We start from the raw sequence: 27,069 nt of genomic DNA on the forward strand, positions 1-27,069 counted from the left end.
AAATTATCACTGCTCCATGCTAATGGACTATGGAATCATTAGAGTGCTTAAGAATAATATCGGATAAATAAGATAGGACATTTTAATGCTGAAAAATACTTCGGTTTCACAATCAATTTATAAATAATAATAAGAGAATGTGTTTTCTTTTCCTTTAAATTTAGCTGCTTAATGGTGTGTATGAAAGTCGGAAATATTGGGGGATTTTGCTTCTTTTTTTTTAATCGCAAAATAATGGGAGCCAAAGTATAAACAAGCTGCCGAGGCGAATAATTAAAAATTTTACAAAATTGAATTAAATGAGATCGGTATTAGGTTTGTAAGATAAACGAAACTTTTAGCGATTGGAAAACTATGCCGCATTTGGTGAGTACAGCATTTGGGCAATACCTAAGTTCACATATCCACTATTGCTGTGGTTAAAATATAAAAATTAACCACATCAAACTTGAAAAAATCAGTCGGTGGATTTAATGTTATAGTCTAGAGGAACAGGATGGTTTTATAGAAGAAGAAACAGCAACATTCATCAAACGCATTAAAAATTGCGCAAAGGGAGGTTGGTGTTTAATGAAAAATCTTCTCCAAATTGTAGTATTTTTCTATGTTAGGTCGGCTTTCTTTGGAAATCATCCTGGTGGAATGTCGGAAAATTCTTCATTTACTAAATTACTGGTACAGAGTTAGTTTCTTTTGCCATTTCAGTTATAACCTTTTTCTTCGAATTGAACATGGAGAACATATTAAAAAACTGTAACGAAATAAGGAGAAATAAGATTAATTAAATTTATCAATTATTAGTTTTGGCACATTAACAAATGTTAGTTTATGTACAGATTTTATTGTTGTGTGGTTTAAATCATATTGATGTAAGAGTTGCAACTTGCTGTTAGTAATGAAATGTAAATGTTTGCAAATATATTTGATTGATTAGTTTTTTAAATCTCTTCTTCCAAGAAGACCGTTTCTATCATGGCAACCTTTATCTCCTGCTGTTTGGATTTTGCCGTAGTTCTGATGTCTCTTAGACCCTATGAGCCGTTATGTATAATTATAATCATTTTCCGAATTTTATTTAATCATACATATGGGAATAAGTCGGAGTTTATACGTGAGTACTGAGTTAACAATTTGGGGACACATTTTGGCAGTTGTCTTACATTTAAAGATCACATGGATTATATCACATCGAAAGCTTATTACAAATTTGGATTTTTATACAGAAATTTAAAACATTTCTCAATTTCGGTATTATCCGAATCGTTACTAAGGTTTCATCTTGCATATGCATAGAAAATATTCAAAAAAGACTGGCAAATGAGATTTGCATTGCGTAATTACTTTTCTTCTGATAACACCCGAAGTAAACTTCAAAGTATTATATTTATTGAATCCGTATATAGATTCTTTTAATTTAATTTAAAGATTAAATGTGCTTCCATTCTTTGTGCGATTAAGAGATCATTAATTGTTTGCCTTATCGCATCATAGAGCAAGTTATGAAACGATATTTACGTTTATTTTACAATATTGCATAAACGTTTACGAAATGTGTTCTTCAAATTAAAGATAACGCTTAAAAATTCTAACTTTATGTATATTAGATGAAATAAACATAAACAAGTAAAAAGACATTGAGTTCGGCCGGCCCGAACTTTGGATATCCACCACCTCGGGTATATATGTAAACCCCCTTTCGTCACAATCCGGTAAAAATTGGATAACTTATGCACCCAAATTCGGCACGGACATTGAGTGGTCTTACAAATATAAGTCACTGCTGCATTTTACATTTCAAATTTCAACAAAATCGGGTAAAAAATAAAGCTTTTATGAGCTTCCTACCCTTAACTGGCCCATCGGTCTACATGACAGCTATTGTATATCTAAATACAGTCCGATCTTTACCATATTTGGGTCGGATGTCGTGTGGCCTCAAACTACTCACTGTTCCAAATCGGAATCAAAATTGAAATCGGATAAAAAATAAAGCTTTTATGGGCTTCAGACCCTTTATCGGGAGATCGGTCTGTATGACAGCTATATTTAAATATAGTCCGATCTGAACCATATTTGGGTCCTATGTTGGGAGGCATAAAACTACCCACTGCTTCAAGTTTAAGTGAAATCGGGTAATAAATAGTTCTTTTATGGGCTTCAGACCCTTTATTGGCAGATGGGTCTATATGGCAGCTATATCCAAATATAGTCCGATCTGAACAATATTTTGGTCCTATATTGGGAGGCGTAAAACTATACACTGTTTCAAATTTCAGCGAAATCGGTTAAAAATAAAGCTGTTATGGGCTTCAGACCCTTTATCGGCAGATCGGTCTATGTGGCAGCTGTATCTAAATAAAGTCCGATTTGAACCATATTAAGGTCAGATGTCGAGAGGCTTAAAATAGAGCACGGTTTCAATTTTCAGCGAAATCCGGTAATAAATAAAGCAAATGGGCGAAATTGTTGATCTTTAGTTATAGCTCCAATACTTTGCTTGAGAGCCTTTAGAATAACCCTTAATTATTCGACCCACAGATTTATTTATATTATTTGGCTCTACAGGACACAGTGCAGGTTGACATGTCAGCTTAAGCAACATAACTCGTGGGATCGAATCCTGGAACAAACATCACAACCATTTCCATCCTATTCTTTAAAAAGGCGTCACTCCGCCAAAATATTTGGACTTGTTTTGAAGTCCATTTTTATTGAGCAGAGCTTAGGTTCCATACTAACTAACCGGCATTCTTCACGACGGAATCTTTAGACGATTTTTATCAATTATGGGTGTCTACTCCCTAAACACTCTTTTATTATGTTTAATGAAATTTATGTTTTTTTTAATGAATAAATTGTGAAATGTTAGCACGCACAAAAAACAAATATATACATACGTACGTGTCAAAAGCTTAGAAAAAAACAGAAATAAACCTTATTTATATATGTATGTCATTTCCTTTTATTTAAATTTCCTTTTAGTTTTAAAATTAAAATAATTATCTATACTTCTCTGAAGTAAATCTCTGTATATGTGAGTGTAAAATAAATACGACAGATATTTCAAATAATAAAGATTCATTTAATAAATTATTGCTAAAGAAAATAATTAAATTTTATTACTATATAGTGTAAATCATGATAAATCGGTTCATATTCTTTGTTATCGTATGATATCGATAACTTACTAGTGCAACTTTGCACTCGTATTCTATCCAGAATATCTGACCTGCGCTGGATAGGACTAAATAAAACACAGCATTTTTTTCTACCCAGTGCAAATAAGATGCACTGGATAGAATTCCCGTAGATGTACTCTAATGTTATCGATATCATGCGATAATTGCTGTGTTATATTTTAGTACTATATAGTGCAAATCACATTTAATCGTTGGTTATTATCTGTTATTGCATGATACCGATAACTTACCAGTACAAGTTTGCCCTGATATTCCATACAGAACATCTGGGGCCGCATTACCGCATACGTGTACGAGTAAATTCGTTTGAAATATTTCTATTGTGAATTACGTACTTGTTTGTTAAACGAGAATTTTTAAAATTTAGAAATGCGAATGTTTAAATCGATCATTGTTTATAAAAGTTTGATATTAAAGTGTGTATAAAAGAGTAATAACATGAAATTTCATTCGAAAATTCGGCCCCTGAATTGCATTGGATACGACTAAATAAAACACAGAAAATAATATATTGGATTGTTATCGATATCATGCGATAACAATGGATAACAAATGATTTGCACTGTATAGTTAAAAAATTTAGTACAGCTTTGAGCTCTTCACGTTTAATGAGCGAAGAATATTAAGAAAAAAATTTTTAAAAATTTTTTTAAAGGCTGGTACTATGTTTGTTTTTTACTGCATATTTTATACAATTTTCTCTGGACGCTATAGTTAAAAAAAATGCAAAACAATTGTTATTTAATTTTGAATTTTGCAATATATTTTTAACACATAAATACCAACCCTTTGGAAAGTTAACATATTTGGATATCCTTCGTCCAAATACATTGCAATTTTTCCATCGATAACATAGATAATATAATCGATATACAGTTAATCATACAGGTTTAATGCTAAGTTTACATGGCACATCTGATGTATGGTCATTGTAATAGTATTGGTGAAAACAAAGGTGTATTCGTCACATGTACACATAACCATCAGTAATGGCTGAAAAATCATTTGATTTTTTTCGATAAATGACTTCTATCGATTATAGTTTACAAAGAAATGTGTAATCATTAATTTACAGATATTGAAAAACACTTCTGTGACAAATAAGGTTAAGAAATGAAAAGTAAAGTATGAATAATTAAATAAAATCACAGAAAAGTAAATAATCGATGTACCGTTTTAGGTAAAAGCTGTAATCAACACGTACACACGATGAGTACGATCATGATGTGCCATGTAAACTCTGCTTTACACGACATTTTTCAAATGTCAACAGCTCATGACGTTTGACTAAAATGTGTAAATTATTTATTCGAATATCGTTGTTTATTTGAAAATCTACTTAATACTTAAAATATGTTTCATTATTTATTTTATAATTTTTTTAATTAGGAACTTCTAATCAAAACTATTCATTATATTTATGTGGCAGCAATAATTTCCTAATATGGTTTTAAAAACTAAATTTACACACAAAACATATGACAGTCTAAATTCGTTGGAGGACTCAACATCTACACATTGAAAACAATTATTATAATTATCAAAAGTATGATCAGAGATAAAATAATGAGGACAAATTTTTTCTGAAAGAAATTGAAAAAAAAAAATTTAATTAAAAAAAAAAAATAAGTAGGAATGATATCTATTTGGAAATATCCTCTCCCTCAACTTAATCGATAACAACGAACTAAATCTTAAATTGTTCAAAGGCACATCACATTCACAACGTATTGTCTCGTGGCAAAGAACAACAAGTGAAAAGGTGTTAAGTTCGGCCGGACCGAACTTTGGATAACTACCACCTTGGGTATATATGTAAACCACCTTTCGTCATAATGTGGTGAAAAAATCGTAATCATAGCAACTATATCGAAGTATGGTCCGATTTGGACCAAATTCGACACGGATATTGAGAGGTCTAATAAGTACAAGTCATTGTTTAATTTTGTGGAATAAAATAAAGGTCTTTTTGGTAGCCATATCCAAATACAGACCGATCTGAACCATATACGACACGGATATCAAAAAACCTAACATAAGTCACTGTGACAAATTTCAGTGAAATCTGATTATAAATGTGCTTTTTATGGGGCCAAGTCTTTACATCGAGAGATCGGTCTATATGGCAGCTATTGCCAAATCTGAACCGATATGGGCCAAATTAAAGAGGGCTGTCGAAGGGCCTAACACAACTCACTGGCTCAAATTTCGACGAAATCGGACAATAAATTCGCCTTTTATGGGTCCAAAATCTTAAATCGAGAGATCGGTCTAAATGACAACTATATCCAAATCTGGACCGATCTGTGCCATATTGCAGAAGGATGTCGAGGGGCCTAACTTAACTCACTGTTCCAAATTTTAGCGACATCGGACAATAAATGCGCCTTTTATGGGTCCAAAACCTTAAATCGAGAGATCGGTTTAATGACAGCTATATCCAAATCTGAACCGATCTGAGCCACATTGCAGAAAGTTGTTGAAGAGCCTAAAGCAACTCACTGACCCGAATTTCGGCGAAATCGGACAATAAATGCACTTTTTATTGGCCCAAGACCTTAAGTCGAGAGATGGGTCTAAACCGATCTGGGCCAAATTAAAGAGGGCAGTCGAAGGGCCGAACACAACTCACTGGCCCAAAATTTCTACGAAATGGGACAATAAATTCGCCTTTTTTGGGTCCAAAACCGTAAATCGAGAGATCGGTCTATATGACAGCTATATCCAAATCTGAACCGATCTGAGCCACATTGTAGAACGTTGTTGAAGAGCCTAAAGCAACTCACTGTTCTAAATTTCGGCGAAATCGGACAATAAATGCACCTTTTATGGGCCCAAAACCTTAAATCGAGAGATCGTTCTATATGGCAGCTATATCCAAATCTGGACTGATCTTTGCCGAATTGAATGTGGACTAGCCTAACACAACTCACTTTCCCAAATTTCAGCAAAATCGGACAATAAATGTGGCTTTCATGGGCCTAAGACCCTAAATCGGCGGATCGGTCTACATGGGAGCTATATCTTCGATAAAGCCCATCTATTTTTAAAGGCTGTAGCGTGATTTCAACAGACAAATGGACAAATACTTTATAGGGTCGGAAATGGATATTTCGATGTGTTGCAAAAGGAATGACAAAATTAATATACCCCCATCCCTCGGTGATGGGTATAAAAAATGCGACATAGTGTATTTGTCTTTACAACGGACATTCACAAAACTTAATGTAAATTTGAAATTGGTTTATTTGGTAGATCAAAAAGGGTTATTTCAAGGCTTCATTAATTCATAAGGCCACTAGTGTTTTAACGTTGACAACACTATTCCCAAAAGCATGTTGCTACGACAACAACACTCATCCGAAATAAATTAAATAGCAACAAAAAAAAAGAAGTGATATAAATCATAAATAAATGTATCTCAGAGTTCGTAATTGAGACTTCATTAAAATTCTAAGTTATTTCTGCATTCCAGAGCGATTAATCATTAAATAAGTTGCGTTATTCTTCTTTTCGTAATTGAAATTTAGATCGAATTATATGACACACTTAACAACAACGTCATTAATAATCGGCGTTAATAGACGGTGATAAGCATTTTTCTCCATACATAATAAGCGCGAAAATCTGCTTAGGGGGTAAATACAACAACTCTATTGTGAAAATCATAAGTAAGAATTAAGTGCGTGCTAAGTTCGGCCACGCCGAAGCTTATATACCCTCCACCATGGGTCGCATTTGTTGAGTTCTTTGCGCGGTATCTCTTTTTAGGCAAACAAAGAATAATGGATAAGAATTGTTTTACTATTTGAGCTATATCAAGTTATAGTTCCATTCGGACCATAAATGAATTGAATGTTGAAGACAATAGTAGAAGTCATTGGGCAATATTTCAGTCCATTCGGATAAGAATTTCGCCTTGTAGGGGTTCCAAAAGCATAATCGGGAGATCGGTTTATATGGGAGCTGTATCAGGCTAAAGATCGATTCAGACCATATTGCACCCGCATGTTGAAGGTCATGGGAGAAGCCGTTGTACAAAATTTCAGTCAAATCGGAAAAGAATTGCGCCCTCTAGAGGTTTAAGAAGTCAAGATCCCAGATCGATTTATATGGTAGCTATATCAGGTTATGAACTGATTTGAACCATATCTAGCACAGTTGTTGGATCGGATGAGAATTGCGCCCTCTAGTGGCTCAAGAAGTCAAGATCCAAAATCGGTTTATATGGCAGCCATATCAGTACCTGGCACAGTTGTTGAAATACATAACAAAACACTACATGCTCAATTTCAGCCAAATCGGACGAAAATTGCGGCTTGTAAGGGATCCAGAAGTCCAATCGAGAGATCGATTTATATGAAAGCTATATCAGGTTATACACCGATTCGGACCGAACTTGACACACTTGTTGGAAGTCATAACAGAACACTACATGCAAAATTTAAGCCAAATCGGACAAAAATTGCGGCTTGTAAGGGCTCAAGAAATCAAATCGGGGGATCGGTTTATATGGGAGCTATATCAGGTTATAGGACGATTTAAACCATACTTAGCAAAGTTGTTGAAAGTCATAACAAAACACTTCATGCAAAATTTAAGCCAAATCGGACAAAAATTGCGTCTTTCAGGGGCTAAAGAAATCAAATTGGGAGATCGGTTAATATGGCAGCTATTGGGTTGCCCAAAAAGTAATTGCGGATTTTTCATATAGTCGGCGTTGACAATTTTTTTCACAGCTTGTGACTCTGTGATTGCATTCTTTCTTCTGTCAGTTATCAGCTGTAACTTTTAGCTTGCTTTAGAAAAAAAGTGTAAAAAAAGTATATTTGATTAAAGTTCATTCTAAGTTTTATTAAAAATGCATTTACTTTCTTTTAAAAAATCCGCAATTACTTTTTGGGCAACCCAATATATCAGGTTATAGACCGATTTTGACCGTACTTTGCACAGTTTTTGGAAGTCATTACAGAACACTACATGCTAAATTTAAGCCAAATCGGACAAAAATTGCGACTTTCAGTGGCTGAAGAAGTCAAATTGGGAAATTGGTTTATATGGGAGCTATATCTAAATCTGAACTGATATGGCCCATTTGCAATCCCCAATGACCTACATCAAGTATCTGTGCAAATTTCAAGCGGCTAGCTTTACGCGTTCGACCGCTATCGTGATTTCGACAGACGGACAGTCATGGCTAGATCGACTCAGAACGTCGAGACTATCAAGAATATGTGGTTGCCCAAAAAGTAATTGCGGATTTTTCATATAGTCGGCGTTGACAAATTTTTCCACAGCTTGTGACTCTGTAATTGCTTTCTTTCTTCTGTCAGTTATCAGCTGTTACTTTTAGCTTGTTTAAGAAAAAAAGTGTAAAAAAATATATTTGATTAAAGTTCATTCAAAGTTTTATTAAAAATGCATTTACTTTCTTTTAAAAAATCCGCAATTACCTTTTGGGCAACCCAATATATACTTTATGGGGTCTTAGACGAATATTTCGAGGTGTTACAAAGTGAATGACTAGATAGTGGTGGGTATATAGAATCATATTTAAGTCAAAAAAAATCGCGCATCATCGTTTTGACGAAGGATGACTGCTCAGGGTTAAAGGCCAAAATCTTGTAATGTAGGCGAAACTCGGCGAAGTTGGTTAATAAATGTGCCTTTTATGGGCTCAAAAACTTGAATCGGGAGATCGGTATATATGGCAGCTATATCCAAATATAGACAAATGTGAGCCGTATTGAAAGCGGATGTTAAGGGGCCTAACACAACTCACGGTTCCAAATTTCAGCAAAATCAGATTATAAATGTGGTTTTTATGGCTCGCAGTTCTTAAATCGGCAGATCCGTCTGTATGGGGGCTATATCAAGATATAGCCCATCTTCGATCTGTGCAAAGTTTCTGTTCAATATCTCGACTTTTGAGCGTGATTTTAACAGACGGGCGGACATGGCTAAATCGTTTTAGATTTTTTACGAGGATCAAAATTATATATACTTTATAGGGTCGGAAATGGATATTTCGATGTGTTGCAAACGGAATGACAAAACGAATATACCCCCATCTTTAAAAAATTAAAGTTATCTGTGAAGTAAGATAAAAACCAGTCAGCGATCGAAATTCGAATGTGAATTTCGCTAGTAGATTTGCTTCTTTGGTTCGCAATCAATCATTCGATCATTCATTTATTATTAAACTAAAGATGTTGAATTTGAAAATAGAAATTTTCGAAAAACAATGAATTAAATCATTCTTTTCGAAGTGAACGTTGCCCTTTTTTAGAACTTTAGCCTTTCTGACTTCAAATTATGACCAACATTTTTCCATCAAGGAAAACAATCTTTAATTTTTAGAATCCTTTTTTCTTTCGTGCGTGAGACATTTAACATTGGTTCTATTTTAAAAATATTGCACTTTGTATTTAACTTACTGTAACTTTTCTTCCATTACTATTTCTTCCTTATTAATTTAAAAAACTCGACTCCACAACATATAATAAAAACAAAAAATTATAAATGATAATAAAAAAAACAATTATATCACAGTTGAACTTAACTTTTACTAGTTTTTTTACTAGAATTAGTTCCATTTAATATTTGAATTTATGAAGCAAATCCCTTCACCGTTTTCGTTTTACATTTTCATTTAGTAAACGCAGTAGATCAACTAACTACTCGTTATCCAGGCAATAAATCTTTAAAATCAATTAATTGCATATTTTATTCAAAATTCAGTCAGACTTATATATGGACATTTGTATATTAACGTACAAAGACCGTATGTTATTTTGTGTAAAACCAAACCCAAATTAGAATGGCAAAATATTTCTTAAGCTTGTGGAGTGTGGGGATGAGGATATTTTCAAATGGATAAAACTATATTTGACCATAGACTTACCTTAACACCCTTTTTATGTAACTCTTCTGCATGTTTGATGTCTTCAACAGCTTCCTCCACATAATTTTCAGCATCTAGGAAATGTTTTTCAATACTTTGCATAACAACACTCTGTAATGAAGTTGAATACATACTTAAAATATTTCATAAAATCATTAAAGAAAGCCATCTACTCTACCTGTTCCACCACCATTCTTTGTAACTCGATGAACATTGAATGGACCTCAGCAAGAGATTTTTCAAGTTTTTTTAGATCTCCCAAACGTGCAGTAAGAGCATCCAGGGTCTTTCGCGCATGCTCGGTGTCTTCTAAAATCTAAAAATTAAAGAAATTATTTTTAATTTCATATTTTTCTATTTCGGAATTCCAAAATCATTTTTTATTTTATTTAAAAAAGTATTTTCTAAAGCCTAGTACTGACTTCGATTGTGCGGAAAATGTTGCTAAACATCAATTTAATTTTGTGAAATCTCACAATGTTTCCAACAGTGTTGCTTACTGGTTTAATTGTTGTAATCTCACAATGTTTCCAACAGTGTTGCTAATTGGTTTAATTATAATAAAACTTTTTGGTTTGGCGTGTAAAGCGTTGTTTTGGTAGAAAACAGTTGTATGTTGACATCATTGTTATCATATTTGCTGTCAAATAAGCTAAAAACAAATTTTGCAACAAATTGGTAATTTCAAGTACAAAGGTATCCGTGTTGAAGTCTTGTGCTACTTTTATTACCAAGGATATTGTAATACCAATAGATTCTATCAGGAATTCTGGTACAGTACTTTTTATCAATAAGCGGCTCAGGCAGTGTGTATTCCATAATGCCTGGGAAATCGAGCATTCTCTCAAGAACAACAAAGTGTCAGTAGGCGCCGCATTACCAAAGGCAAAGCTCCCTTAGCCTCACAGCAGTGGTCGCAGTAGTTTGTCTAGCCACGATGTTCAGAGGCATTGAAGCGCCGTCCACCAGACCGCTACACCATATGACATTATAGGTCTGACAACTGCAATATATACCCAAAGCATAACACGGAGATTAAACCCCAAACTTTTGCCAATAGCCCTCTTTCAGGTGTCTACGGCAAGAGTTGACTTTCTTGCCTTTTCCAAAATGTTGGATTTGTAGTTAAATTTCCTATCTAGCCAAACAAGCAGGTATTTTGCACTTTCAGCAAATGAAACATACTCTTCTCCCAAGGAGACAGATGCAACTGTAAGTAACTTGAATCTCCTGCTGAAAAGACCTACTTGAGCCTTGCACGGATTTACACCTAGACCTCTGACTCGGTCAGGAATTCGCGCTCTTCGGATTTCTGAAATTCGTTTGTGCTGCGGTAGTCCGATGACGTGGGACGACTACATGGTATTGGCATTGCCAAAATGATCTTTCTTAGATGGCGACTTGGAGTTTGTCTTCTCGGAGAGATAGCTTAAGGCTGGGGGCGTCCCGAAATTCTCTGGTTCCTCTACATACAGGGATTGGTCCAATATGAATGAGAGCACAGGAGCAAAGGGTTCTCTTGAATTCCTGGGGATTAGAGAGTCACTTAGACTTCTGGTCGAGTGTAGTGTCTTTCATATGCCTTATATCTCTACACAAAAAAAGACAACGTTTCTTAAAAAATTTAAACTAACAATTTTTGTACACCCAATGGTTGTCATAGTTCGCTGCATTTAATAGACATGTACATTTAAAATCTACGAAATTTGACAATGTTGCTAGGTAAAAGTCGTATCTGTATATAGCTACTTATATTCCAAGATAGCATCATAATTTTGAAATTGTTCTTCCTTGGCTCGAAATCATGATCAAAATCCTTCAATCAAGAAAGAAACTCAAACTTTAAGCAAATCGGTTTCTACAATATGTGTGTCGTTTACTTACATTGCATGCATATAGATTAGTCTGCTTATTCGATACCAATGCTTCAATTTCTTCTTCGTTTAATTCAATGTTCACTAAATAACAAAAACAAACTGTGAACGTGTTGTATAATTAATTATGGCAAAAGCCATTACTTACGAATTTTCGATTGTGTCTTTAGCGTTTTTCTTGTATTGGCTTCATAGTTTTGCAGGAATTGTTCGGTTTCAGTCCATATCTCAACATACTTTTGAAACAGGCCATAGTAAAGTATCCGCTTCATTCTGGCCAATGTGGAGAAATCATTTTGCTTGGGTAGGTTGGTTTCTAGAATCTGGAATTGTCCCATTATATTATTGCCCGTTTGTATGCTGCTTTGTCGGGTTTTAAAGAATTCCTTTTCTAAAGAAAACAAAAATTAATTTTATTAAATTTAATTTGTAAAGAAATTGCAAGGTGATATTATGTTACCATTAAAACTTTTGGCATTTTTTGCAGCAATCATGTCTTTCATTATTTCCAAATTATTGGTGATTATATGGAATTCTCTCAGAATTTCGGAATACTAAAGGAAGTGAAGAGGAAATATATTAAAATACAATATGTTTCATATGGTAATATATATAAATGGGGAATACAAAACCACACCTGCTATAAAAAAGTTAGAACTCGGTAATGTTCCGCATGAATGAACATCCAAACACATATATATATATATATATATATATATATATATATATATTCCAATATACATAGCTACTAGGGTGTACATTTATTTATATTTTTGGATTATTTGACTAATTTTTATACCCTCCACCATAGGATGGGGGTATACTAATTTCGTCATTCTGTTTGTAACTCCACGAAATATTCGTCTCAGACCCCATAAAGTAAATATATTCTTGATCGTTATGACATTTTATGCCGATCTAGCCAAGTCCCGTCCGTCCGTCTGTCTGTCGAAAGCACGCTAACTTTCGAAGGAGTAAAGCTAGCCGCTTGAAATTTTGCAAATATACTTTTTAAAGGTGTAGGTCGGTTGGGAATGTAAATGGACCATATCGGTCCATGTTTTGTTATAGCTGCTATATAAACCGATCTTGGATCTTGACTTCTTGAGCCACTACAGGGCGCAATTCTTATCTGATTTGGTTGTTGCATGAGGTGTTTTGTTATAATTTCCAACAACTGTGTTGAGTATGGTTCAAATCGGTCCATAACCTGATATAGTTGTCATATAAACCGATCTGGGTACTTGGCTTCTTGAGCCACTTTTGCATGAAGTGTTTTGTTATGATTTCCAACAACTGTGCCAAGTACGGGTAAAATCGATGCATAACCTGATATAGCTGTCATATAAACCTATCTGGGGTCTTGACATCTTGAGCCTCTAGGGGACGCAAATCCTATCCTATTTCACTGAATTTGCACGACGTGTTTCGTTATAACTTTCAACAACTTCGTAAAGTATGGTTTAAATCGGTCCATAACCTGATATATTGGGTTGCCCAAAAAGTAGTTGCGGATTTTTAAAAATAAAGTAAATACATTTTTAATAAAACTTAGAATGAACTTTAATCAAATATACTTTTTTTTACACTTTTTTCTAAAGCAAGCTAAAAGTAACAGCTGATAACTGACAGAAGAAAGAATGCAATTACAGAGTCACAAGCTGTGAAAAAATTTGTCAACGCCGACTATATGAAAAATCCGCAATTACTTTTTGGGCAACCCAATAGCTGCCATATAAACCGATCTCGGATCTTGACTTTTTGAGCTTTTATAGGGCAATTTTTATCTGATTTGGATGAAATTTTGTAAAAAGGCTTCTCCCATGATCTTCAACATACGTGTCAAATATGGTCAGAATCGGTCTATAACCTTAATACAAGCTCCCCTATAAAACTATCTCCTATTTTACCTTTTGAGCCCATAAAGGGCGAAATCCTTATTCGATTTGGCTTTTGAAATTTTACAAAATGACTTCTACTGTGGTTTCCAACATTCATTCCACTATGGTCCGAAACGGACCATAACTTGATATAGCTCCAATACCATAGGATTTCTTTTCTTTTATCGCTTCCTTTCCTTTGTTTGCCTAAAAAGAGACACCGGGTAAAGAACTCGACAAATGCGATCCATGGTGGAGGGTAATGTAAGAATCGGCCCGGCCGAACTTAGCACGCTTTTACTTGTTTATTATTAAAGACAAACATTTTAACAGGGGCAAATAATCCTTGAAGTTAAGAAAATTGTGTGTTTCCAAAAGTACAACATTGTACTTTAGTTAAAGAAACAGTATGAGTAAAATGGCATAAGTTCGGCCGGGCCGAACTTGGTATACCCACCCCCAAACTTCTCACACATCGATGAGTGCAGTCCGATTCGAGTTTAAGCTCAATGATAAGTGGCCTCCATTTTATAACAATTTGCAAAATTGTAGCTAAATTGGACAAAAATTGTGAGTTGTAAGGGCTTAAGAATTCAATTCGGGAGATCGGTTTATATGACAGTTATATCTAAATCTGGACCGATCTGGGCCAAATAACACAACTCACTGTTCCAAATTTCAGCAAAATCGGATAAAAAACGTGGCTTCGAACTAAACCTGCTTATGGACAAAAAAAAAAAGAATCTGTTTAAAGTTTCAGCTCAATATCTCTATTTTTAAAGACTGTAGCGTGATTTCAACAGACAGACGGACATGGCTAGATCGTCTTAGATTTTTACGCTGATCAAGAATATATATACTTTATAGGGTCGAAAATGGATTCTTCCCCATCCCCATCCTTCGGTGGTGGGTATAAAAAAAAGGAATTGTGTTTACCAAACGGGACATAAAAAATCTTAAGCGCCAAATCATGGTCAATTTTACTACCATTTAGTTCAATTTCCATTCATTTGGGGTTCACGTTTTTTTTAGTGCAATACGTTTTTATCGATTTGCTTATGATGTGCTTTCAAACTACTGGTTTCTAAAGACTGTGAGCTTTAATCCGCTCACCATTTAATTTCAAAACATTTAAAGATCAATGGTATCATCCGTCTTTGATCGTCTCGCCAGCAAACAACTGAACAAATTAACATATGAATGTACATACATATGTAGGTATATGCAGTTTGCGCACAATGTTTAAAATTTTTGGCAAATGAGTGACTTTCTATACATACATGTGCACATATTCACTCGTACAAACTCAGGGACGAAAGTTATATGTTGTAGGGCCTTTAAAGAAATCTAACTCAGAAGATAAAAAAGATTTTATAAGCTACGAAACAATTACTTTTTTTTATACACAAAGTGACAATAAGGGCCTTTTGCGTTACTTTTCATATTTATATATTAAGGTCCATGTTTTGATATAGCTGCCCTATAAACTGATCTGGGATCTTGACCTCTTGAGCCACTTGAGGACGCAATTCTTATCCGATTTGGCTGAAATTTTGCATGAGGTGTTTTTTTATGATTTCCAACAACTGTGCTGAGTATGGTTCAAATCGGTCCATAATCTGATAAAGCTGTCATATAAACCGATCTGGGATCTTGACATCTTGAGCCTCTAGAGGGCGCAATTCCTATCCGATTTGGCTTAAATTTAGCATGACGTGTTTTGTTATGACTTCCAATAACTGTGCCAAGTATGGTTTAAATCGGTTCATAATCTGATTTAACTGCCATATAAGCCGATCTTGAATGTGGATTTCTTAACCCACTCGAGGACGCAATTCCTATCCGATTTGACTGAAATTTTGCATGAGTTATTTTGTTATGACTTTCAACAACTGTGCTAAATATGGTTCAAATCGGTACATAACCTCATATAGCTGTCATATAAACCGATTTGGGATCTTGACTACTTGAGCCTCAAGAAGGCCTAATTATTATCCGATTCGGCAGATATTTTGTACAGCGGCTTCTTCCATGATCTCCAACATGCGTGTCAAATATGGTCTTAATCGGTCTTTAGCCTGATAAAGCTCCCCTATAAACCGATCTTCCTATTTTACTTCTTGAGCCCCTAAAAGGCTCAATTCTTTTTCGATTTGGCTGAAATTTTACACATATACTTCTACTGTGGTCTCCAACATTCAACTCAATTAGCAAAGCAATTCTTTTCGTTTATCCTTTATTTATCTAAAAAGAGATACCGGGAAAGAACTTGACAAATGCGATTCATGGTGGAGGGTATATAAGATTCGGCTCGGCCGAACTTAGCACGCTTTTACTTGTTCCAGCTGAGTACGAACGGCGTGCCTCGGTGCAATATCTCTTGGGAGAGAAGTTTTTACATGGCATAGTACCTCACAAATATCGCCAGCATTAGGAGGGGAAAAACACCGCTGAAAATTTTTTTCTGATGGTTCCGCCAGTTTGTTTGCTTAAAGCAAATTTAAATCGAGTTGAAGATTTTAATTGTTTGGTATGAATTTTAAAGTTTAGCATACATTTTTTTGTGAAATTCACAGTTTGATCTCTTGGCGGAATAGAACACAATAAATTGCCCAGCGCTTGATCTTATTCACCTATGTAACACCCATGTTTTTATGAGATATATATCCCCCTTCGATCTTTCCATCGAAGTTTTAGTCTTTCCATTCATCGTTTAATAGCAGGTACCTTTTTAATTGGCTTTGTAGATGAGGCTTCCTTAAGTATACAGTCAATATGACCAAGGCAACGTCTTCGTTGAGTTTTGAGACATGCTGAAGCAACTCGCGGTTTAATATTCTGTTTGTAGCTTGCAAGGTTTTACCTTAAGCTTGTTTTTATACCCTCCACCACAGGATGGGGGTATACTAATTTCATCATTCTGTTTGTAACACCTCGAAATATGCGTCTGAGACCCCATAAAGTATATATATTCTTGATCGACATGACATTTTATGTCAATCTAGCCATGTCCATCCGTCTGTCCGTCCGTCTGTCCATCCGTCTGTCCGTCCGTCCGTCCGTCTGTCCGTCCGTTTTCGTCTGTCCGTCTGTCCGTCCGTCTGTCCGTCCGCCTGTCCGTCCGACTGTCGAAAGCACGCTAACTTTCTAAGTAGTAAAGCTAGCCGCTTAAAATTTTGCACAAATATTTCTTATTAATGTAAGTCAATTGTGATTCTAATTGAGCTATATCGGTCCATCTTTTGATAAAGGGTGATTTTTTTGAGGTTAGGATTTTCATGCATTAGTATTTGACAGATCACGTGGGATTTCAGACATGGTGTCAAAGAGAAAGATGCTCAGTATGCTTTGACATTTCATCATGAATAGACTTACTAACGAGCAACGCTTGCAAATCATTGAATTTTATTACCAAAATCAGTGTTCGGTTCGAAATGTGTTCATTCACCGTAACGTTGCGTCCAACAGCATCTTTGAAAAAATACGGTCCAATGATTCCACCAGCGTACAAACCACACCAAACAGTGCATTTTTCGGGATGCATGGGCAGTTCTTGAACGGCTTCTGGTTGCTCTTCACATTAAATGCGGCAATTTTGCTTATTTACGTAGCCATTCAACCAAAAATGAGCCTCATCGCTGAACAAAATTTGTCAAAATTTGAACACATTTCGAACCGAACACTGATTTTGGTAATAAAATTCAATGATTTGCAAGCGTTGCTCGTTAGTAAGTCTATTCATGATGAAATGTCAAAGCATACTGAGCATCTTTCTCTTTGACACCATGTCTGAAATCCCACGTGATCTGTCAAATACTAATGCATGAAAATCCTAACCTCAAAAAAATCACCCTTTAGCAACAATATTGTCAACAATTTTGGGACGGAAGAAGACGGAAGCGCAATTCATTGAAATCCCATATCTGACACAAAGCTTTTGTGTTCATAAGGGGGAAAAACATTGCCCTGTTCCCAGCATTTACCGCAGCATTTAAGCACATGTTGTTGTGTTACATGTTTCAATGAAAATCTTGATATTAACTTGGTGCCTTTAGAAATAAGTACCTACAGAAGTAATTATAAAATAGACATTGAAGTGACGATTAAGTGGATTTTAATTTAAAAACAAAATAATTAAATCAAAATAAAATAATAAACCAGAAAGACTAAAGTCGGGAGGAGCAGACTACATAATACCCTACACCTACCCTTCATTTATTTCATGTAACTTAAGGTTAAATCGGGCGATATTTTTATATGGACCTACATATATCCAAATCTGAACCGGTTTTAATGGATTTTTTGATAAGTTGTTCAGATGTTGTTAATAAAACACTTCGTAACAAAAATTTTAAGATCTTTTTAAAAGTGGGGAGTGGAAAAATGGAGCGAAACAAATATACGGAATCTATATCCAAATCTCAACCGTTATTGATGAAATTTGAAAAAAGATTTCAGATGGGTTACAGAATAATGCGTGCCTTATTTCATGCGGATTGGTTGAAAATTTTAGTTACTTAGGCCCAATAAATGTTAATGGGGCAAAACATTTTTATGGGAGCTGCATCTAAATCGGAGCCGACTTTAATGAACGTATGCAGATGTGATTTTCACTTCTAGAGACACTGCAAGCGCATTTATTCACCAATCTTGTACAACGCTTTCCTCGACAACTACCACAATATCTGAAAAGTTTGTTCCAAATCGGTTCAGATCTATACATAGCTTCCATGTATATGTTCGCCCGATTTTGAGAAATATTGCAATAAAGTGCTAATTTGTTAACCGATTCTCTCAAAATTTGGCAAGAAGGATTTTCTTATGACTCCTAATATTAAGGGTGAATTTCATAGAAATCGGCCCAGATTTAGATATAGCTGTCATATATGTAAATTGCTCTATTTCCACTCCAAGAGCCACTGCAAACACATTTATTGACCAATCTTGCCAACATTTTGCACAAAGCTCTCCTCGATGACTACCACAATATCTGAGAAGTTGCTCGAAATCGGTTCAGATTTAGATATAGCTCCCATATATATGTTCGTCAGATTTTGGGTAATTTGCAATAATGTTGTCATTTATTAACCGTAGTTATTACAGTTTCAACATATTTACTCGAAATTTCATAGGAATTGTTAAAGGAAACATCCGCCGAGGTCCATCAAAATCGGATATATCTCCCACATTGTACTTATAGGGCAGGTGTAGGGTATTATACAGTCGGCACCGCCCGACTTTTAGCATTCTTTGCTGGTTTAGTTTTAATTGGTTAAAAAGAAAATAAGGGGAAACAAACGAATTTATAGCAAAAATTTAAGCTTCTTGGTTCCGTTGAAGACTAATCGGGATATGCAATCTATTGGGTTGCCCAAAAAGTAATTGCGGATTTTTCATATAGTCGGCGTTGACAAATTTTTTCACAGCTTGTGACTCTGTAATTGCTTTCTTTCTTCTGTCAGTTATCAGCGGTTACTTTTGGCTTGCTTTAGAAAAAAAGTGTAAAAAAGTATATTTGATTAAAGTTCATTCTAAGTTTTATTAAAAATGCATTTACTTTCTTTTAAAAAATCCGCAATTACTTTTTGGGCAACCCAATATATCAGCTTATAATTAAGAAAATACTTATCATGGATGTTGGAAGTCATAACAATACACTCCGCACAAAATTTCACCCTAATCGGGTAAGAACTGCGGCTTCCAAATCGGGATATCAGTTTATATGGGAACTATATTAGGTTAATGACCGATTTGGATCGCACTTGACACGGTGATTAGAATCCTTAAAGAACATTTCGTGCAAAATCTTTGCCAAATCAGACACCAACGGCGGCTTCTTGAGGCTCAAGAAGTGAAATCTAATATGGAGCTACATCAAAATATCGTTATTTCCACCATCCTTGGTGGCGGTTATAAAAACATAAATAAAATAGAAAAATAAAATATACCGACTTAGACATCTGAACCGATATGACCATTTTGCAATCCCCAACGACCCTACCATAATATTAAGTATGTATCTGTGAAAAATAAGCTAGCAATTGTGCGCTAGAATGGTAAATAAAACAACCCAATAGTTGACAATCCTTTTGTGAGTTTTAAATTTCATTAGTTTTAATGGGATTCATTAAATGTGAGTCACTGTATCAGAGAGTGAGTCCATTTGTTCTTCGTCATCGATTTTGCTCTTGGAGCATGTTTTTCTTTTATTGTTTTAAATCTTGGCCCAATGGTTGTGATTGTTTTGTGCGTTTACTTTTCTTTTATCTGATTTTTAAACCCACCACCCATGGCTCAAAAATAAAAGGTTGTCTAATGTTAGCAGTTGGCTAAATTTGACGCATATTTTTTATGTGTGTTGACAACAACGTGAATTTTGTAAACCAGCTTGATGACAAAAACATGGATTCTATAGATTAGTGTCATTTGATTTTTATGATGTAATTATTGAGCCATGCCCCGCACTATGGGATAGATGGTATACTACTCTCGCCTTTGACATATCGTTCAGCGACACTTTTGGACAATACGTTTTATTTGTTTGAATTTGTTGATTCAAGAATGTCATGAAGTGTTAGTGGCTTTTTTATTTATTTATACATTTGAGTAGTGCGAGTGGAACCATTTGTTTTGGTTGCAAAAAAAAAAACAAAAATTACTTCGAGGTCGGTGATAACATGGTGTAATGTACGCTATTTATAAGATACATGAACAAGTAAAAGCGTGCTAAGTTCGGCCGGGCCGAATCTTTTATACCCTCCACCATGGATCGCATTTGTCGAGTTCTTTTCCAGGGAAAAAAGGATAAAAGAAAAGATTTGCTCTGCTTATAGAGCGATATCAATTGGAGACCTGTGTAAAATGTCAGCCAATTCGGATAAGAATTGAACCCTTTATGGACTTAAGAAGAAAAATAGGGAGATTGATTTATATAGGAGCTGTATCAGGCATTAGTCCCCGATTCAGACCATAATTAACACGTATGTTGATGGTCATGAGGGGATCCGTCGCACCAAATTTCAGGCAAATCGGATAATAATTGTGACCTCTAGAGGCTCAAGAAGTCAAGATCCCAGATCGGTTTATATGGGATCTATATCAGGTTATGGACCGATTTGAGCCATACTTAGCACAGTTGTTGGATGTCATAATAAAACACGTTGTGCGAAATTTCATTGCAATCGGATTAGAATTGCGCCCTCTAGAGGCTCACGAAGTCAAGACCCAAGATCGGTTAATATGGCAGCTATAACAGGTTATGGACCGATTTGAACTATACTTGGCACAGTTGTTGGATGTCATAACAAAACACGTTGTGCAAAATTTCATTCCAATCGGATAAGAATTGCGCCCTCTAGAGGCTCAAGAAGTCAAGACCCAAGATCGGTTAATATGGCAGCTATATCAGGTTATGGACCGATTTTAACTATACTTGGCACAGTTGTTGGATATCATAATAAAACACGTTGTACAAAATTCCATTCCAATCGGATAAGAATTGCGCCCTCTAGAAGCTCAAGAAATCAAGACCCAAGATCGGTTTATATGACATCTATACCAGGTTATGGACCGATTTGAAGTATACTTGGCACAGTTGTTGGATATCATAACAAAACACGTTGTGCGAAATTTCATTCGAATCGGATTAGAATTGCGCCCTCTAGAGGCTCAAGAAGTCAAGACCCAAGATCGGTTAATATGGCAGCTATATCAGGTTATGGACCGATTTGAACTATACTTGGCACAGGTGTTGGATATCATAATAAAACACGTTGTACAATATTCCATTCCAATCGGATAAGAATTGCGCCCTCTAGAGGCTTAAGAAGTCAATACCCAAGATTGGGTTATATGGCAGCTATATCAAAACATGGACCGATATGGCCCATTTACAATCCCAACCGACCTACACTAATAAAAAGTATTTGTGCAAAATTTCAAGCGGCTAGCTTTACTCCTTCGAAAGTTAACGTGCTTTCGACAGACAGATCGACGAATATTTCGAGTAGTTACAAACAGAATGACGAAATTAGTATACCCCCATCCTATGGTGGAGGGTATAAAAATAGAATTTCATTAAGTTCGGCAACGCCGAACATTGGATACCCATCGCCATTGGAAATCAGATGAAAAATTTTCATTTTATGAACCTAAAAACTTTAACCCAAACCCCCTTTACACTGCTCTTTAACACCGGATTAAATGGCGCGATCAAACAGATGATCGATGATCCCTCTATAAAATCAGCTGACAAGAGCCTTAAATCCGGATTTAATGAGCATTGAAAGCGGGGTTTAAATACAGCTATATCAAATTAAGGTCCGATCAGGACCATATCGAGCAAGGTCATCGAAAGTTTTCTAAAGCCACTCATTGTTTCAAATTTTAGCGAAATTAGCTAATAAATGCCTCTTGATTTTTATGGGAACATTTTCAATCCCATGGTAGGCGGTTGTACGTATTCGATTGACCCGATGGATTCCTTCGTCGGCAATGGCTGCCGCCTCAGTGTACAACACACTCCTACCACAACAACATGGGATCATTCTAGATCATATCCGTTGAAGCTATCAATGTGTCTTTTATATCTCACAGCACCACATTTATGCGAAAAATGCCTTTTTAGGCCACAGACCTTAACTCGGAAAATTGGTCTTTATGACAGCTATGTATATCCAAATGTGGCCCTATTTGGACTTGGATAGGTTTTTATGGGCCCAAACCTTAAACCAATTTCAATTATGTTCCGATCTGGAGAACTCCGAGCACATATATGTACGGGTGTATTGGATTGTGTAATAGTGCATATAATTTTGAACATAAATAGCAATTGGCGTTCTTTACCATATCTCATTTTGACCTACTAAGCTTTTTATTACATCTTCTATTTGTACCTGTACAAGTGCATACCCATGTGTGTATGGGTGTGTACTATTCGTTGAGCTTTTACAATGCGAGACAAAACAATTTTCTTAAGGGCCAAGAAGTGCTTTTTGATTGCATGGTGTTTGTTATGAACATCTGAATGTTTACAAATTTTTTTTTCTTTATAAATTGTTTGTACTTGCAACAAAGAAAAGAGATTCCACCACTTGTGATCTGCTTTAATAACCAGAGGTGAATCCCAGAATATATACAAACACATTTGTATACCTATGTGCATTTTGTTTACAAACGGTTTTAAGTTGAGGTCACTGGATAAATTACCAAGGATTTTGGAACAAAGAACTGAAAGAGGTAAACCACCCGTTACATGACCGAAGTTTAAGTTAGAATGACCGAAATGAAAACTGTATTGTGAACAAGTGATAGCGTTGAGTACGGTTGGACCCATGGCGAAACAATTAAAGGTGGTTTCATTTGTACAACAACCACAAATCATATGGTGCATTCCGCCATCTTGCCATCAATCTTATTGACGTTTTGTCAACACAAACAAAACATTTTGTGTGCATGTGTGTATACATCAGCAGAGATCAGTTTATAGACAGTTTATAAACCGATTTTGACCTATTTCATACAGATATTGAAAGTCATTACAGAACACTTCAAGCTAAATTTGAGCCAAATCGGCCAAAATTGCGACTTCCAGGGTCTCAAGAAGTCAAATCGGGAGATCGGCTTATATGGCAGCTATATACAAATCTGAACCGATATGGCCCATTTGCAATATCAAACGACCTACATAAACATTAAGAGTCTGCGCAAAATTTCAAGTAGCTAGCTTTACGCGTTCGATCGCTATCATGATTTTGACAGACGGACGGACATGGAACGATCTCTCGATTTAAGTTTTTGGGCCCATGAAAGGCGCATTTATTGTACGTTGTCGCAGAAATTTGGGACAGTGAGTTAAGTTAAGCTCCTCGACATACTTCTGCAATATGGCACAGATCGGTTCAAATTTGAATATAGTTGCCATATAGACCGATCTCTCGGTTTAGGTTTTTGGGCCCATGAAAGGTGCATTTAGTGTACGATATTGTCGAAATTTGGGACAGTGAGTTGTGTTAGGCCCTTCTACATCCTTCTTCATTATGGCCTAGATCGGTTCAGATTTAAATATAGCTGCCATATAGACCGATCTCTCGATTTAATGTTTTGGGCCCATAAAAAGTGAATTTATTGCCCGAAGTCGCCGTAATTTGGGACAGTGAGTTAAATTAAGCCCCTCGACATACTTCTGCAATGTGGTCTAGATCGGTCTAGATTTGAATATAGCTGCCATATAGACCGATCTCTCGATTTACGGTTTTGGGCCCATAAAAGACGCATTTATTGTCGGATTTCGCCGAAATTTGGGACAGTGAGTTGTGTTATGCCCTTCGACATCCTTCATCAATTTGGCCTAGATCGGTCCAGATTCGGATATAGCTGCCATATAGACCGATCTCTCGATTTACGGTTTTGGGCCCATAAAAGGCGCATTTATTGTCGGATTTCGCCGAAATTTGGGACAGTGAGTTGTGTTATGCCCTTCGACATCCTTCTTCAATTTGGCCCAGATCGATCCAGATTCGGATATAGCTACCATATAGACCGATTTCTCGATTTAAGATCTTGCGCCCATAAAAGGCGCATTTATTGCCCGATCATTCGATGTAAGGTTTTGGGGCCATAAAAGGCGATTTCGCCAAAATTTGGGACAATGAGTTGTGTTAATCGGTTCAGATTTGGATATAGCTGCCATATAGACCGATCTCTCGATTTACGGTTTTGGGCCCATAAATGGCGCATTTATTGTCCGATGTCGCCGAAATTTGGGACAGTGAGTTGTGTTAGAACCTTCGACATCATTCTTTAATTTGACCCAGATTGGTCTAGATTTGAACATAGACCGATCTCTCGCTTTAAGGCTTTGGGCCCATAAAATTCGCATTTATTGGCCGATTTCGCCGAAATTTGGAACAGTGAGTTGTTTTGGGCCCTTTGATATTATTCTTAAATTTTGCTTAGATCGGTCCAGATTTGGATATAGCTGCCATATAGACCGATCTCTCGATTTAAGGTTTTGGGGTCATAAAAGGCGCATTTATAATAGGCGCTTTTCGACATCCGTGTCGTATATGGTTCAGATTGGTTTATTTTTAGATATAGCAACTAAAAGACCAATAGTTTGTTACATACAATTGTACTTATTAGTATTTGGTCCAAATCGGAACATATTTCGATATAGCTGCTATGGGGCATAAGGTATGTATTTTTCACCGGATTTTGACGAAAGGTGGTATACATATATACCCATGGTGGTGGGTATCCAAAGTTCAGCCCGGCCGAACTTAATGCATTTTTACTTTTAACTTTCCTTTAGCTCTTAAAATATCACTCTTTAGAAAGGGGACCTTCAGCCAGATGCATGGACAAATAGAAATTATAGACGTTATTTGACTAAAGGGCTACATTTAAGTTAAACATATTCAAACATTTTTCCTTTTGACACAAACTCTTGCAATTTTATCTTTAACTAAGTCCCAATATTTTTCACAAAAGAAGTTTACTTGTCGAAAAGTTCTTTTATAGTGAATGAAGAAATACGGTTCGAAGAAATACCTTTTATGGGATCAGGAAGTTTTACCGGTCTATATGAACGCTATTTTAAGATTAAGAACTATTCCTATGGTAAATAGTCTGCCAAGTTTCAGCCTAATATTGGGTTGCCCAAAAAGTAATTGCGGATTTTTCATATAGTCGGCGTAGACAAATTTTTTCACAGCTTGTGACTCTGTAATTGCATTCTTTCTTCTGTCAGTTATCAGCTGTTACTTTTAGCTTGCTTTAGAAAAAAAGTGTAAAAAAGTATATTTGATTAAAGTTCATTCTAAGTTTTATTAAAAATGCATTTACTTTCTTTAAAAAAATCCGCAATTACTTTTTGGGCAACCCAATATATTTACTTTGACAGACTGTGGTGTCATTACAACCGATAAAGGGACTGGCGGACAGATATTGGTTGATACAGAAGTCGATCAAGAATTTGAAATACTTTGTAGGCATGGAAACGAGATATGTCGATATGATGCAAAGGGAATGGCAAAATAATTTGGAAAATTCTGTTATTACCGCCAATTATAATTTTAGGTTTGCAAACGCGTTGCATGGTGGAGGCTATGTATCATTGAGGACCTCTGGACCTAACGCGTTCTGTTTTAAAAATTTTCATTGGCATATTTTTGAAACAAAATTGAAAATCGCAAAGAATTATGGTTTAAGTTACCATGTTAATGTTATTTATAAACAATTTTAATGGTCTAACACACGCTGGTATATATTCGCATGGAAATGTGCTTTATTCTTGGCACTTAAAAGAATGTTGAAAATAGTAAGAGAACTTATAGAACGTGTAGCGCAGTTGAGAGTTATACGTTAGAGCTCTCTAAGAGAACAAAACAAATGTCTAAATATACCGACTATTGTTAGCTATAGGCATTTTGTTTTGGTTAAGCAAAAACTCAAAGGTTTAGGGGTGTTTCCCTTATGAAGACTGTTTTTTTTTTTTTAAGATTGAGTGTTCATTCCCCTTAAATAGCCGCTATATTGCAATAGAAATTGTAACGTTTCCCAGGGGATTTAACCACATCATGGCAACTTACGTTTCTAAAATTAACTACTTACAACTTTCAGAAGAGCTTCAATGGCTGGCTTAAGCGGTATAATAACAAACTCTGATTCCACTTCATTTCCACCTTCTCGCACATATTCCACCAGCTCATCTTCGCTTATGATGCACAGCGAATCTGATGATGAGGCATGATCAAGCTGTGTCTCCTGCTATTTATACAACAAACATTTAATTTTATGAATTTCACAATAAGTCACTTGTAGCGGGCGCAGCCGTGCTTCCACCCACCTGTTTGAGCTCTTCCAAACGATCTCTAATCATGACGTTTGTAGATATGTTTCACAGTTTAGCTTCTAAGATAATTGTTATATTTTTCACTTTATTTATTTTTTTTTCTTTCCCAGAATCACTTTGTTTGTAGCAGAAAGAAATTCAGTGCGAGCAATGCTACTGAATTTGAAAAGTTAAAAGAAAACAACAGAATTTGCTTTACATCTTTCACTGGCAAAGTTTCGGCAAAGAGTGATTTCATGTTCGGCCTCTCACTTTGAGAATTGTTGATTTTTTATATGAAGAAAAACAAAAAATTTAATTTGCTTAACTTGTGTGTGTGCGTTCGAGAGTATATTTATACATAATGCTTCTCTTGTGC

The 27,069-nt window shown here is 35.6% G+C and overlaps 1 protein-coding gene across 3 annotated transcripts; it reads right to left on the reverse strand.

Annotated features, from left to right (window-relative positions):
- Positions 1-232: 232 nt before the first annotated feature.
- Positions 233-26,950, reverse strand: LOC106088510 (syntaxin-4). Of its 3 annotated transcripts, none has more exons than XM_013254072.2 (8): positions 26,706-26,950; positions 26,471-26,623; positions 12,439-12,532; positions 12,127-12,369; positions 11,989-12,062; positions 10,283-10,420; positions 10,105-10,215; positions 233-751 (listed from the first exon to the last, which is right to left on the reverse strand). In XM_013254072.2, exons 1-8 carry the CDS (start codon positions 26,736-26,738, stop codon positions 665-667), a joined length of 933 nt encoding a protein of 310 aa, XP_013109526.1. In that variant the 5' UTR covers positions 26,739-26,950; the 3' UTR covers positions 233-664. The 3 variants fall into 3 exon arrangements, with proteins under 3 accessions (XP_013109526.1, XP_013109525.1, XP_059223996.1); XM_013254071.2 differs by having other exon boundaries at positions 26,471-26,626; XM_059368013.1 differs by lacking the exon at positions 233-751 and adding an exon at positions 3,033-4,783 and having other exon boundaries at positions 26,471-26,626.
- Positions 26,951-27,069: the final 119 nt, after the last annotated feature.

Source organism: Stomoxys calcitrans, chromosome 4, assembly GCF_963082655.1.
Source record: "Stomoxys calcitrans chromosome 4, idStoCalc2.1, whole genome shotgun sequence".
In the NCBI taxonomy this organism is placed as follows: domain Eukaryota; kingdom Metazoa; phylum Arthropoda; class Insecta; order Diptera; family Muscidae; genus Stomoxys; species Stomoxys calcitrans.